This window comes from Mesoplodon bidens, assembly GCF_964165515.1.
Source record: "Mesoplodon bidens genome assembly, chromosome: 7".
NCBI lineage: Eukaryota > Metazoa > Chordata > Mammalia > Artiodactyla > Ziphiidae > Mesoplodon > Mesoplodon bidens.
The window spans coordinates 60712149-60726430 of record NC_138164.1 but is presented as its reverse complement, the minus strand read 5'-3'; the positions used below and the strand labels follow the sequence as shown (position 1 = coordinate 60726430).

Below are 14282 nucleotides of genomic sequence, written 5' to 3'. Positions count from 1 at the left end.
ATACTGTTGAATAGTATCCCATTGTTTGGGTATACTACATTTTATTTATCCATTCAACAATTGGTGGACATTTGGATTATTTTCCACTTTTGGCAAACATCCTTTCTTTTTTTTTTTTGCGGTACGCGGGCCTCTCACTGTTGAGGCCTCTCCCGTTGCGGAGCACAGGCTCCGGACGCGCAGGCTCAGCGGCCATGGCTCACGGGCCTAGCCGCTCCACAGCATGTGGGATCTTCCCGGACCGGGGCACGAACCCGTGTCCCCTGCATCGGCAGGCGGACTCTCAACCACTGCACCACCAGGGAAGCCCAAACATCCTATTTTTAAACAATGTTTATGTGTAGACTTTGTCACTCACTGTGGGTTTTCTTTTCATAGAATCTCTAAGGAAAAATAGAACTTTTCCATTTTGGTAGCAATGGTTGCTGCATGCTATCACCTTGATTTAAGAATTTTTTGCTTAGTTTCTATATCAACTAACATAAAATTGAATTTGATGTTTGCAAACCAAGGATTATGATTTCAGGTTAAAGCTACACATTAGAAGCTCTGAGGCTGGACTTCCCTGGTGGCGCAGTGGTTAAGAATCCTCCTGCCCATGCAGGGGACACAGGTTCGATCCCTGGTCCAGGAATATCGCACATGCCATGGAGCAACTAAGCCCGTGCACCACAACTACTGAGCCTGTGCTCTAGAGCCCATGAGCCACAACTACTGAACCCGTGCGCTGCAACTACTGAGCCCGCGTGCTACAACTACTGAGCCCAGATGTTGCAACTACAGAAACCTGCACACCTAGAGCCCGTGCTTCACAATAAGAGAAGCCACCACAACGAGAAGCCCGAGCACCACAACGAAGAGTTGCCTCCACTCGCCACAACTAGAGAAGGCCCGCGCACAGCAACGAAGACCCAATGCAGCCAAAAAAAAAAAGAAGCACTGAGGCTTTCAAGATCAAAATACTCTAGTGGTAAATCTACTATGAAAACATTATTTTAGGCATTCTAGATATTAAATTATGCCAGTATAATTTTAAAGATAATTGAATAATTTCAAAGGTTTTCTTAATTAATTTGCTCTTGTAGTATCTCAAATGTTACTTAGAAAAATTGGAATCACTTTTTATATTTTTCAAGTTACCTTCCTTAGGAAGTTTATGTCATGTTATAGTTTAGTTCCTCTAAAGGGTAATTTTTTACAGTTTAAAATTGTGACCAAATTAACTAAACAAGAATGTGGAAAATAGACTCTGGGAATATTATAACCTAAATATTTTTACTGATGTTTTTTTGTTCTTTATAAAACTATATGTGCATTTAAGTTACTTCTAGAAATATGTCTTTCTTTGAACTGTTAACACAACCATGTGTTCAATATTATGGCCTATTTATAGGATTAAAAATTTTAGACCGGGCTTCCCTGGTGGCGCAGTGGTTGAGAGTCCGCCTGCCGATGCAGGGTACACGGGTTCGTGCCCCGGTCTGGGAAGATCCCACATGCCGTGGAGTGGCTGGGCCCGTGAGCCATGGCTGCTGAGTCTGCGCGTCTGGAGCCTGTGCTCCGCAGTAGGAGAGGCCACAACAGTGAGAGGCCCGCGTACCGCAAAAAAAAAACAAAAAAACATTTTAGACCAAGTTACCTGTGGCTCAGTCAGTGCTGTACTTGGAGTAAATGTAATAATGTTTAGTTTTCTAATTTGTCTTACATGAACTAGAAACTAAATATATGCTATCTTATCTATATAAGGAAAACTAATACATACTGTGATGGATAATTTTGTGTCAACTTGGCTGGGTCACAGTGCCCAGAAACTTGGCCAAACATTCTGGATGTTTCTGTGAAGGTGTTTTTTGGATGAGATTAACATTTAAATCAGTGGACTTTGAGTAAAGCACGTTACCCCCACCCCCATACCTAAGTGGGCCTCATCCAATACTCTGAGTAAAGGCACGTTACCCCCACCCCCATACCTAAGTGGGCCTCATCCAATCAGTTGAAGGCTTGAACAGAACAGACTGACCTCCCCCAAACAAGAAGGAATTCTACCAGAGGACTGTATTTGGACTTGAACTGCAACTCTTCCTTGGGTCTCTAACTACATATGCAGGTCTATGCTATATATTTTGGGCTTGTCAATCCTCCATAATTGCACAAGCCAACTCCTTTTAAAAAATCTCTCTTTATGGCGATCCAATGGTTAGGACTCGGTGCTTTCACTGCCATGGCCAGGGGTCAATCCCTGGTCGGGGAACTAACATCCCGAAAGCCACGCAGCATGCCCCCCCTCACCCAAAAATCTCTCTTTACATATACACACGTATCCTGTTGGCTCTGTTTCTCTGGAGAACCCCCTAATATACATATTAATGTGAAAATAATTTCTAATCACTGTGATTCTTTCATTTATTCCCTCAATAATTGTTACTGAATTATTGTATATTCCTAATGCTTTTCAATATATAATTTCTACAGTGTTTCAATTGAAATTTGTAAGTATTTCATTTGATAAAGGCTCTTTAATTTTCTTTTCATTTGCTTTGTTTTACTAGCTATAGTTATTTTATTATCTATGTATTAGCACTCTAAGTCTACTGTAATGTTATGTACCTTAATAAAGGACTGAATATTTGTAATGGTTGGCAGTGAATGAATTTGCTGCTATATTTCCTTTCAGAAATAATGGAGGAAAAAATAGAATCTATTAACAATCATGGATTTTAGGGAAGGCACTGAAAAACCATGTGATCAAGTTGTTTCTTATATGAAAATGGAAATGTTAGCCATCTGATCACCAGCTGAAGGCCTATCATGCTGTAAAGAAACTGGGTAGGAGAACTTGCATTTTCAGAGCTATGAGCAGAATGTGAACAACTGCTATGTTCATGCTCTGCTTTATGAACTGAGCTTTATTTCAATCACACATTAATTCACACAAAAAAGCATCTTTTAACTCTTAACAATGTTTTCCCAATTTAATATTTTTGTTTTGTTTTGTTTTGTTTTTGCGGTACACGGGCTTCTCACTGTTGTGGACTCTCCCGTTGCGGAGCACAGGCTCCAGACGCGCAGGCTCAGCGGCCATGGCTCACGGGCCCAGCCGCTCCTTGGCATGTGTGATCTTCCCGGACCGGGGCACGAACCCGTGTCCCCTGCATCGGCAGGCGGATTCTCAACCACTGCGCCACCAGGGAAGCCCCCAATTAAATATTTAAAATGCAGGGTTTCTTACTTGACAACAAAGATTCATTAAAGATTTTAATCCAGTTTTGTTGTTGCAAATGTTCAAAGTAATTCTACCTCGTTTTGGATGGCCATTCCCCCCCCCCTTTTTTTTTTAAGAAATCAAGAAAGAGAAGAACAAACAACAAAAAGATATGGACAGGGGTGGGGGTGGGGCTTCCCTGGTGGCACAGTGGTTAAGAATCCGCCTGCCAATGCAGGGCACACGGGTTCGAGCCCTGGTCCGGGAAGAGCCACATGCCGCGGAGCAACTAAGTCTGTGCGCCACAACTACTGAGCCTGCGCTCTAGAGCCCACGAGCCACAACTACTGAAGTCCTCGTGCCTAGAGCTTGTGCTCCGCAACAAGAGAAGCCACCGAATGAGAAGCCCAGGAACCGCAACGAAGAGTAGCCCCCGCTCGCTGCAACCAGAGAAAGCCCGCGCACAGCAACGAAGACCCAACGCAGCCAAAAATAAAATAAAATAAATAAATTTACAAAAAAAAAACCAGTGTCTTTCTTGTGTCTTTTTCATTTTCATTGTTTCAAACAACATTTTTAAAATTTTAAAGTTCCAAAACCATAAGTACAGATATATATATATATATATATATATATATTTTTTTTTTTTTTTTCAGTGAACTAGATGTGAAACAGGTTTGTAAAATGCACTTATCTGTACCCATTGTGGACAAAGAATGTCTGCCTGCCGTATCAGTAAACAAAGGATGTTGAGACTATCAGTCCATCAGCCACTGCAGCCACCCCCAATGGTGCACCCTAAGGGGATTCATGATGGAGAAAAACAGGATATAATTTTATTAAGGCCAGACTCTTGCATCTTCCCATACACAGAAGAGTGCTAAATTCATTAACTTGAGATATCTGGTTTTTCTTTAATTAGCAGTAATCTTTTGATATTCAGCTACCTGGTGTTTTTGCAGAAACTCCTATATACCCTGGCTCCTCCCCTACCTCTTCAGAACAGTCCTTCAGAGGTATCTGAGAGGCTGTATCCTGGGCTTAAGGCCTCAGTAATGCCCCAAATAAAATATAATTCTCAACTTTCAGGTTGTGTGTTTTTTTCAGTTGACACCAAACATTCTTCACTTTCTGCATAAGACATCTTATGATTTGGATGAGCTGTACCTCTAAAAATCCAGAGGTACAGTGTCTGTAGCATCACCCTGATCTGCCTGGCTCCATCCTAAGAAAAAGAGAATTTAACAGGACTTCTTAAGAAATCCATGTTGAATCCTGGTGATATCTACTTCTCTTTTTAGTATCCACACATCTTCCTTTTAACAGTCCCTTGAATTTTGCTAGGGATGAACAAACATTTCACAGGTATATAGCCTTTGAAATCCAGATTCTTCCCTGTTTTGGCAATCAGGGCAACACATTTATTTCCAAGCCTTTGTTTTACTCTATTTTTCATGTCTCCTCAAAGATCACCGACCAGTTCAGTAGTCTCACCACAAACTTGCTGAGTATCCTGGGAATCCGTTCATCACAGCCAAAGACAGAAGCTTACGTACAAAAGCTAGGCCAGCAGTGAATGGGAGACTCCACAGTGCCAGAAATAAATTTTTGGCTTGATTTCTCAGTTTCCACTTTGTTTCTGCCAGGATCATATGCTCAGTGTGTTTTTCTTTTTTGCTATAATTATCCAGTCCCATTCCAGCTATAGTCTCCTGGCTGACAATTCCTTCTGCTTGTGGACAAAAAATACACACACTGAGCTGATTAACCAGGGCTTAAGTCATGGCGCACCATTCCTAACCGTGTGACATTAGGCAGATGATTTAACCTCTTTGGCACGCATCTGTAGATCAGAGGTTAATACCAGCCTCACAGGGTTATGTGAAGTATCCACACTGAACCTGAACGTAGTAACTGCACTCACTAAATGTTCATCTTCCCAGATCCTCCCATTACACTTCCCAAGGGCACTTTCAACAGCAGCCCAAACAGCATGCATTGAGCCTCTACTATATGTCAACTGAAGAAAAACACACGACCTAAAAGCAGCGAGTTAAGTTTTATTTGGGGATCTTACTGAAGACAATAGCCCAGGAGACGGCCTCTCAGATAGCTTTGAGGAACTGCTCGGAAGAGGTAAGAGAGAAGCCAGGATAAATACGAGTTTTTTGCTGGAAAAAAAAGATGTAGTTGAACATCAAAAGATTACTGTCAATCACAAAGAAGAGACATCTCAAGTTAATGATTTTAGTGCTTTTCTGTATGTGGGAAGATGCAAGAATCTGGGTTCATTTAAATTATTCCTTAGGTATGCATCTTAACTATCTAGGGCCAACAGAATCCAAAGCACAGAATACTTCCTGTTTTTCTCCACTCTGAATTCCTTTCAGGGCTCACTGTGGGTTGAAGGCTGCAGTGACTAATGGCCAGATCCTTATAGAACTGGAATGGTGGGCAACATTCTTTGTTTACTAGAATGGCAGGCAACGGTCCCTGTCCACATCTAAAGCGGGCCTTAGAGGGTTGTGATACTAAAAATATAGGAAATAGCTTCCTGCTCTAGAAGAGCTTACAGTGTAGTCAACGATATGGTTTCCACGACCTCCACGAATTCTTACAACAGTCCCAGACAGTCGACAAGACTGAAAAGAGGTAGAGGGGGTCAGAAGGTACACAAAAGTAGGGACATAGAGCCCAAGGGCGAACATAGACTATCTGCTTCTACACTCCACGTGCACGTGTTTGTCCAGCCACAGGACACAATTACCGGCCGTTTACGTGTCTGTCACCCCCATAAGACCACCAACAACCTGAGGGTGACCCAGTCCCGGTTCACCTACCATCCCTTTCTCATGCCGGGGCCTAGACACGCAGCAGGTCCACGCCCTGTTCGGCCTTCTCATTCGAGAGGCTCCAGACAATTGGCTCTTCTGTAAGTGGGGGCGGGAGCGTCACGCTTCGTGACCCCTCCCCGTCCTGAAGTCCCCGGAGAGCCCAGGACAGGACCCGGAGGCAGAAGGAAACCCAGCCGCACCCAACGGCGTTGGCGGTTATCGGCCACCTGCTGCTGCAGCCCAGATTGGCTCTTTCCTCTGGCCCCACGGCTCCCTTAACCAATCGCCAGCGAGGCCGGTAGGGAGGCCCCGCCCCGCGGGGTCCCGCGCTGGCACCTGGGTAGAGCGGGCGGTTTGCGGAATCACGGGTGGCTGAGTTGGGACTAGCGGACTGCGTCCCTGAAAGGAGAGAGTGCTCTTCTACCCGAGCCTCTGGGCGCTGTTAAAAAGAGCCCTGGCTAGGGGCCAGAGGCGTGTACGACCCTGGGCAGCCTCTGCTTCTTTCCGGGAGTCCGTCTTGCCATCTTCACAATGAAGTTGGCGGGGCGAGGGGTAACCCTATGGGGGAACGAAGGGCCAGACGCTGGGCTTGGCTCCCGAAAATGGAAGTGGAGGAAGGCGCGGAGAAAACTCTGGGCGTGGCGGTCTCTGCGGAAATGCGGCAACTAAAGGGCCGCCTCCCAGCCCTCGGAGCCCGCAGGTCCCTCCCCCGCCCAGCAGGCCCCGCCCCATAGATCGAAGTCGCGCCGCACCGTCTGCCTACCTCTCTGCAAGCTCGGCTGGCCGCGCCTTTGGGTCGGGTACAGTCTGCTCTCCGTGGATGCGCGCTCCGCCCGCCGACTGACATATCTGCCTGTACTCGCTTGTTCTCCCTGCGGCCCGGTGAGCCCGGCCCCGGCCCGCCCCAGCCCTGCGCCCGCTATACCTGCCCTACTCCCGCTACCCCGGCGGAAGGAACCCGCGCGCCACCTTTAATTTCACTCCTCACCTCCCACCCTATTTTGTATTTTACCTTTTGTTGTTTTTCTTTCTCTCTCTTCTTTCACTCTTTTCATGTCTTGCTTTTGTTCTTTACCTCTCGCGTTCAAATGGCTGTAATATAAGCCTTCACCCTTCCACTTCCTCTCCTCGGCCGGGGTGGGGGACCTTCAGCGAAGACCAGGATGACCTCTGCCACTCCAGGCGGCCCCAGGCCGTTCCTGGGGCTCTTTCTGCTGGCAGGAGGCTTTGAGCTGCTTGATGCAGCCTCAGCAGGGCCCGCTCCAGCCCCTCTAACCTCCTCGCAGCCCCTCTCTGGTCCCTAGTTGACTCAGCGAGTCTCTGACCCATCATGACCCCCCCCCGCCCCACTCCCACTCACCAGAGTCCACTGTGTTGCGGGACGCTTCTCCAGAATACTGAGTTCCACTAAAGGAGAAATCTGCAACAGAGCAATGTGTGATACTAAGAGAGCAGACGGGGGAGGGAGGACTCCTGGGTTCATCCTCTCCTCCAGTGTGTCCCCCTCCTCCAGTGTGTGCACTTAATTAGTCACCAGCTGCCCTGTGGGAAATGGACCCTGTTCCCTACCCTCACACCCCCCTGATAAGGATTGAGTGGGCTTATGTGCCTTGGACAGATGGCCCTTTCCTTGCTGGGGTGTGGTCCTTTAAGGTCCATTTCCCTTTCTAAACTCTCCTCCTTTGCCCTCACCTGCAGGACACATAGTATGACCATTAGGTGTTTCATCTCTCAGCCATTTTCTATGGAAAACCAAAGGGATCAGGCCATGATAGCCACTGGCAGCTTTGAAGAATGGGATGCTTTTAGAGAAGCTTGATCTTGAAGGCCTCAGTGAGAGCTAGCAGAGCCAGGTAAGAGTCCATTCTAAGGGAGGGGTCTTCTACTGCCTCAGCCCTGTGGTCTGGGGGCAGGTTTAGCAGGACATTAACACAAATAACTAGCACCACCATCCCAGTAAAGTCACTCTTAGTGTTCACAAAGCACTTGCATATATCCCTGGTCTCATTCTGGCCCTTAAGTTGACCTGACAATCCAAGGATGGTAATCCCCATTTTACAAAGGAGGATATTGAGGCCCAGGTGGGACAGTGATTAGCCCCAGGTCACCCTAGGAGTCAGCAGCAGAGTTAGGACAGGACCCTGTTGTTCTAACTACATATTGTTGACTCAAGCTTTTGACTGTCCTTAAGATTGCAATTAGTAATCAGGTGAAACTGGTTATTTGCTGGGGATTGTAATATATTATTAACTCTTTCTCGTTAGGCCTGAGTTTAATCTTCTTAGTATGGTCTTTAGCACGGAGACCTCTGCCTTCATACCCATGCCTCTGAAGGACCTGACTTATGGCAAACCCAAGGCAACATTCAAAATGGCAACTTAGCCTTTGCACTTGTCTCTGAGGTGGGCAGGGGCTGGGCCTTATTCTTCTCTGGCCCTCACAACACGTTGCAACCCAGATCAAGGTCAGGACATGATTGACTCATGTCATCGTGTCTCTGATGCCCAGAGAAGGGAATGCCGTTTGCCTGAACCTTCTCAGAACTGTCACATTGTCATGAGAGAACTTCGGTGTTGGACCTCCTCGTGAAAGGCCTGGGGCTGAGAAAAGAGCAGGAAAGAAATGAGCTGGGCACAGTGCAAACCAAATAACATAAGCTTTGGAGCCTGCAGACAGGACGCTTACTAAGTTCCCTGTTCTGAAACATGGAAGTAAGGGCGGCCACTTCACAGGGCTGCACTGACCAGTAAGTGAGCTAATAGAATGGGCCAGGCAGAGGGGGGAGGAAAGGTGTGGAGCAGTTCCTGGGGAACGAGGATGTCAGGGCAGGGACGCTGGGGGTTCTGGAACACCTTCATCAACCCCTTCTGCTGCTTGAGTGCCAGTCTTCACTGAGCCTCATGTGGGCCAGGATCCAGGGAAGCATGAATAAGGCCAGGAGCTGAGTGGTGAGTAGCCTTTAGACTTCCCTGTTTGCCCAGCCACCTGGGATGAGAAGCCCAGGAGGAAGAAGCCTGGTGAGCATTTTGTTTCCATGGGTCTGTGTGTTCACAACTGACTGCCACCACATCATTCCTCTGCTGGCCAGCTCTTTCCTCCCGGCCCCAGCAATGGGGGCAGCCAATTAGGTGAGGCTCAGAGCAGCCACTCCTATGTAGTGAAAGAAAGAAACTCAGGGGAGAGAAGCAGGTCACCCTCCTCCACTGGGGTGCTGGGCTCACTTCCTCCCAAGGCGGGGGAGGAAGGTGTTGTTCCAATTCTGAGAACAAAATGGAGGTTTTGGTTTCCTTTGTCACTATAGCTCTGACCTGCACTTCCGCATCCCCACCTCTCATGAAGATGTGGATCCCTCTATATTATAGGAGAGGAAACTGGCCAGAGAGGGAATAGTTTTCCCTGCATTACACAGTAGGCCCGGGGTGGGGGTGGGTACAGCACCTTATGCACTTACTCAGCCCTGAGAATTGCTCAGTATCCTTCAAGGCCCAGCTAAATGCTACCTTTTCTAAGTCTTTTCTGATTACCCACCCTTTCTTCTCTTCCAGTGGAGTTGGATGTTCCCTCCTTTGCACTTTGAGACTATGTTCTGCAAGCCCCAAATGCAGCTTGAATCACCTGTCCATCCCCTGTGCCAGACAATAAGCCACCCTCTAGGGTAGATATTGTCTCCTGCGCCTCAGTGAGCGAGTGCCCAGCAAAGCAGACTCCTTGGAAGAGTGACTCTAGAGAGCCCAAGCTGTGTGCGGGCTGGTGGGGAAGAGAATTAGACTGAATTGAAGGAGCTGAATAGGTCTTGTTCACTCCTTTTCTTCTAGACTTAGTTCAACACCCATAGGAACCTCTCCTGCTTAAGACATCCAGGGTATAAGCCTGTGGGTTTGTGCCTGTCAGGTCTTGGTCTAGCTGAAACCTTTTCCCCACTTCTGTCTGCCCTCTAAACAGATCTGCAGAATCAGGAATGTGGGCATCAGTGAAATTTCTGCACCCAGCAGACACAGGGCTGGGCCAGTGCCTGTGAGGTAGCACTAGGATAGCTGTGATCCAGACACTCCCTGTGGTGAAAGGGAGGACTTCTCAGGAATGAATTGCTTCTCCAGCCCCTGTTTGAGTGCCTGTGGAGCTCACTCCTATTTGCCCTCCAGGGGCAGCTCTGGGTCCTTGCTTAGGGAGGTGGTGCTATCAGGGAAAGTGTGGTGGGGTAGTGAGGAGCGGGGGGGTCTGGAGCTTCGGCTTCTGATGGACCTTCTCTCTCCTTGGCTTAGATTCCAGCAGAGTTCCTCTGTCTCGTCTTGTTGCTGATTGAAGGTGCCCCCTTCTTTTTTCTTCATCTCCTGGGAGGTAGCAGGAATTGGCATTATGGTTGGGTTCAAGGCCACAGATGTGCCCCCTACTGCCACTGTGAAGTTCCTGGGGGCTGGCACAGCTGCCTGCATTGCAGATCTCATCACCTTTCCCCTGGATACTGCTAAAGTCCGGCTACAGGTGAGGAGATGAAGCCTGGGGTTCTGATGGTGGCTAGTCTGCTCCCTCCCCAAGACACAGACTCCTCAAGGGCCAGTGGGGTTTTTGGAGGCTATAAATTTAAGAGCATAGGGATGGAAGGAGATGGGGAGGGCAACCACCTGCCTTGGCCTTGCAGATCCAAGGAGAAAGGCAGGGGCCAGTGCAGGCTGCGGCCAGTGCCCAGTACCGCGGGGTGCTGGGCACCATCCTGACCATGGTGCGCACCGAGGGCCCCCGCAGCCTCTACAAAGGGCTGGTCGCCGGCCTGCAGCGCCAGATGAGTTTCGCCTCCATCCGCATCGGCCTGTACGACTGTCAAGCAGTTCTACACCAAGGGCTCTGAGCGTGAGTGTGGAGCTGGGCCATAGGCCTCTTGGCCTCTTCTCAGTGATGGTTGATCCTCGTTCTTTTAGCTGCACAGTTCCTTTAGGCCCCAAGACCTCTAGGAGGAATTTCAGATCAGAGGAACTGAGAACTAGAAGGGTCCCTGATTCTTCTAATGATTCCTGAACACCTGGGCTGTGCCAGGCTCTGAGTAGGGCATCGTCTCATGACAGCCCTCGCAACCACCTCGGGAGCAGGTGGTATCATCCCCGTGTTACAGATGAAGAGGCTGAGGCTTGCTCGGGCGGGAGGGACTTGGCCAAAGGCACATAATGGGGAGCCAGAAAGAAAACACACTTAGGACTTGTGCCTCCAAGGCCAGCACTCTTCCATTTCACCTTCTCAGCATGCCATGCCCACCCTCCATTTTACACGTGAGGAAAATGAGAACCCAGATCAAAAGGTTGACTTTTCCCAAGATCACACGGCAGGGAGGAGTAGATCAGGGATGAGAACCCAAGTCCTATGAACCCCAGTCCTTGAGAAAAGCCACTTCTCTCGGAGCCTTTCATATTTGTCAAATGGAAATGATACTTGGGAATTCCCTGGCAGTCCAGTGGTTAGGACTTTCACTGCCAGGGCCCAGGTCTGATCCCTGGTCAGGAACTAAGATCCCAGAAGCCACACAGTGCTGCCAAAAAAACCCCACAAAAGATTCTGATTTCTCGGGGCTGTTGAGTAGGTAAAATGTAGTGAATGAAAATGCTTTATGAACGAAAGCATTAAGTCCCATTTTGTCCTGCTCCTCACTCTGTCCCAGTGCCCAGCACATAGTAGACACTCCCAGTGATATATTGTATGATGCAAAAAGTTCTTAGAGCAGAGCTAGTCTGGGTCTTATTACCGAGAGGTTACAGTGAAGACAGGAAATGACAGTGACGTGGTTTTGGTGAGGAGAGGTGGGAAATGAGTATAAACCCAGCTGGCCACTGACCTCCATGGTTCTCCCACAGATGCCGGCATCGGGAGCCACCTCCTGGCAGGCAGCACCACTGGTGCCTTGGCTGTGGCCGTGGCCCAGCCAACGGATGTGGTAAAGGTCCGATTCCAAGCGCAGGCCCGGGCTGGAGGTGGCCGGAGGTACCAAAGCACTATTGAGGCCTATGAAACCATTGCCCGAGAGGAGGGGTTTCGGGGACTCTGGAAAGGTGTGTACCAAGTGTTTTCCCTTCCCCATCCTCCTCTTCCCCTATTCCTTGGTCTCACATAGGCACCCTTTCTTTCTGCAGGGACCTCTCCCAATGTCGCTCGTAATGCTGTTGTCAACTGTGCTGAGCTGGTGACCTATGACCTCATCAAGGACACTCTCCTGAAGGCCAACCTAATGACAGGTGAGTTAGGGTAGATGATGCTGGGTCTCACCTTCCCCCAAACCGGGAGCCAGTATGGGTATGCCTGGAGACCACATCTTTTCATCCCATTTCCCCTTTGCTTATGGAGTGAATTTCTCTTTCACTGAATTGAAGCCAACTGGGGTGAAGTTTCCACTCTGCACGTTGAGGCGCTGAGGCTAGACTGGCAGAGTGACTCTCAGAGACACTGGGAGAGGTCCCAGCTGCAGTCTCTGTGTCTCTACAACCACGAGACCTTAGCTACTTAAATCATCTCTTTCCTTCTGGAATTATGGGGTGAGGAGTCCTGACTGCTTCCCCCGCTCCTCCTTCTTGGCAGATGACCTCCCTTGCTACTTCACTTCCGCTTTCGGGGCGGGCTTCTGCACCACCATCATCGCCTCCCCTGTCGACGTGGTCAAGACGAGATACATGAACTCTGCCCCATGCCAGTACCGCAGTGCTGGCCACTGCGCCCTCACCATGCTCCAGAAGGAGGGTCCCCAAGCCTTCTACAAAGGGTGAGCCTCTGATCCACCCCACCCAATTCTAGGCCTCCTGGCCATCTGTACCTATCACACAGGTGGAAGAGAACCACCCAGAACTGAGTGGTTGCCGTGGCAACCACGTGTCAAACTATTTCTGATCCTGGTCCTGGCATTCTTATCCTCTTAACTCCTTCCTCTCAGAGTTGCTATCATGCCTACTTTGTGGGTGTTAAAATGGAGACTCACAGGGGACTCTGGCTCACAGGCCACAGCTCCATTCCCTGGGCCCTCCCAGCTTCCTTTGGAACAGAGCATCTGGGTTGGATTGGATGCCAGGGCCCAGCAGGGTGAAAGAGATGACCTGTGTTTTCTCCCCTCTAGGTTCATGCCCTCCTTTCTCCGATTGGGTTCCTGGAACGTGGTGATGTTCGTCACCCACGAGCAGCTAAAACGGGCCCTCGTGGCCGCCTGTGCTTCCCAGGATGCTCCCTTTTGAGCCTCCCCTGCTGATCACCTCTGGCTTTGGCTGCAGCCTGGCCCTGCTTCCCTTTTCCTCCTCCCCTCATTCCCTTCCCTCTCTCCCCACCCCTTCCCTCTGTTCCCTTTCCCACCACATCCCTTCCTTCTCCCCACATTTTCACCCCTCAGCTCCCCGTTGCCTCTCACAGTCCTGATGGAGTTGACCCCAGCTGACACTGTGGGAAGCCTGACAAGCCAGCATCTCAAGCCCTCAGTCCCTTGAGAAGTTCAGCCTGACTCTTCGTCCTGCCTCCTGCCCCTGAGCCTGACTAGCACATCACCCATAAAACAAGCTCAACCTTGGGGTCTCCTCCCTCTCTGTTACCAGAGGTCTTGGTCTAACGGGCCCTTTTGGCACGTGGTAGGCAGGGGAGGAGCCACCTGACTTGGAAAGGGGGGTGTGACCCATCTTCCTCCAGCAAACTGGGTGGAGGTCACCTGGTCTGCTTCTCGTTCCAGACCAGGCCAGGGCTGAGGTGGCAAGTAAAGGAGCAGCCTGGAGTCAGCAGTGGCCTTGCTCTCTTGCCAGACCACTTGAGCTTTCACTCACCAGTGTCTGGTACTCCAGTACCTGCCTTTCCAACTCCCCAGCTGGCCCTGGGCCTGTTAATCTGCAAAATGAGTGTTCCTGTTTGCCCTGCTTCTCCTGTGCTGCTTGGAAGATTTAGAGGAAGTTAGGAACCTTAGATGCTGTAGGCCTATTTTATTCCATTTTACAAATGGGAAATCTACCTCCCCCAAGTCCCAGGCTTAGTGAGGGCAAGTCAGGTTGCTTCCCATCCTCCACAGTCATACCCTTAGGAGGCGGTATAACTGCATTGGGTGGGACAGGCTGTAGAGCAGACACCCAGCCTCAGCCGGAGTCTTTCCATTTAGAGTCTCACCCTCACCCAGGGAGGTGGTGACAAACCAGGGGTGTCAGCCTCCCTGTCCCTCTTCCTACCATCTGTCTCCAGTCAGGAAAGCAGGTGGGCAGGGCTACTTCTGTTTCAAGGGTTAGGGGACTCTGTGAGGTTCCAGA

The 14282-nt window shown here is 49.4% G+C and overlaps 1 protein-coding gene across 1 annotated transcript in view; it reads left to right on the top strand.

Annotated features, from left to right (window-relative positions):
- UCP2 (uncoupling protein 2) overlaps nt 1-13564 on the top strand; it is a gene marked incomplete at its 5' end in the record, with an annotated part of 36357 nt that extends 22793 nt beyond the window's left edge. Inside the window, 9 exon segments of the mRNA XM_081240699.1 lie at nt 5593-5652; nt 6185-6334; nt 10335-10518; nt 10676-10851; nt 10853-10884; nt 11877-12071; nt 12153-12254; nt 12595-12775; nt 13124-13564. Of these exon segments, the coding sequence (XP_081096825.1) occupies nt 5593-5652; nt 6185-6334; nt 10335-10518; nt 10676-10851; nt 10853-10884; nt 11877-12071; nt 12153-12254; nt 12595-12775; nt 13124-13238 (1195 nt within the window). The 3' untranslated portion in view covers nt 13239-13564.
- Between the last annotated feature and the right edge of the window lie 718 nt (nt 13565-14282).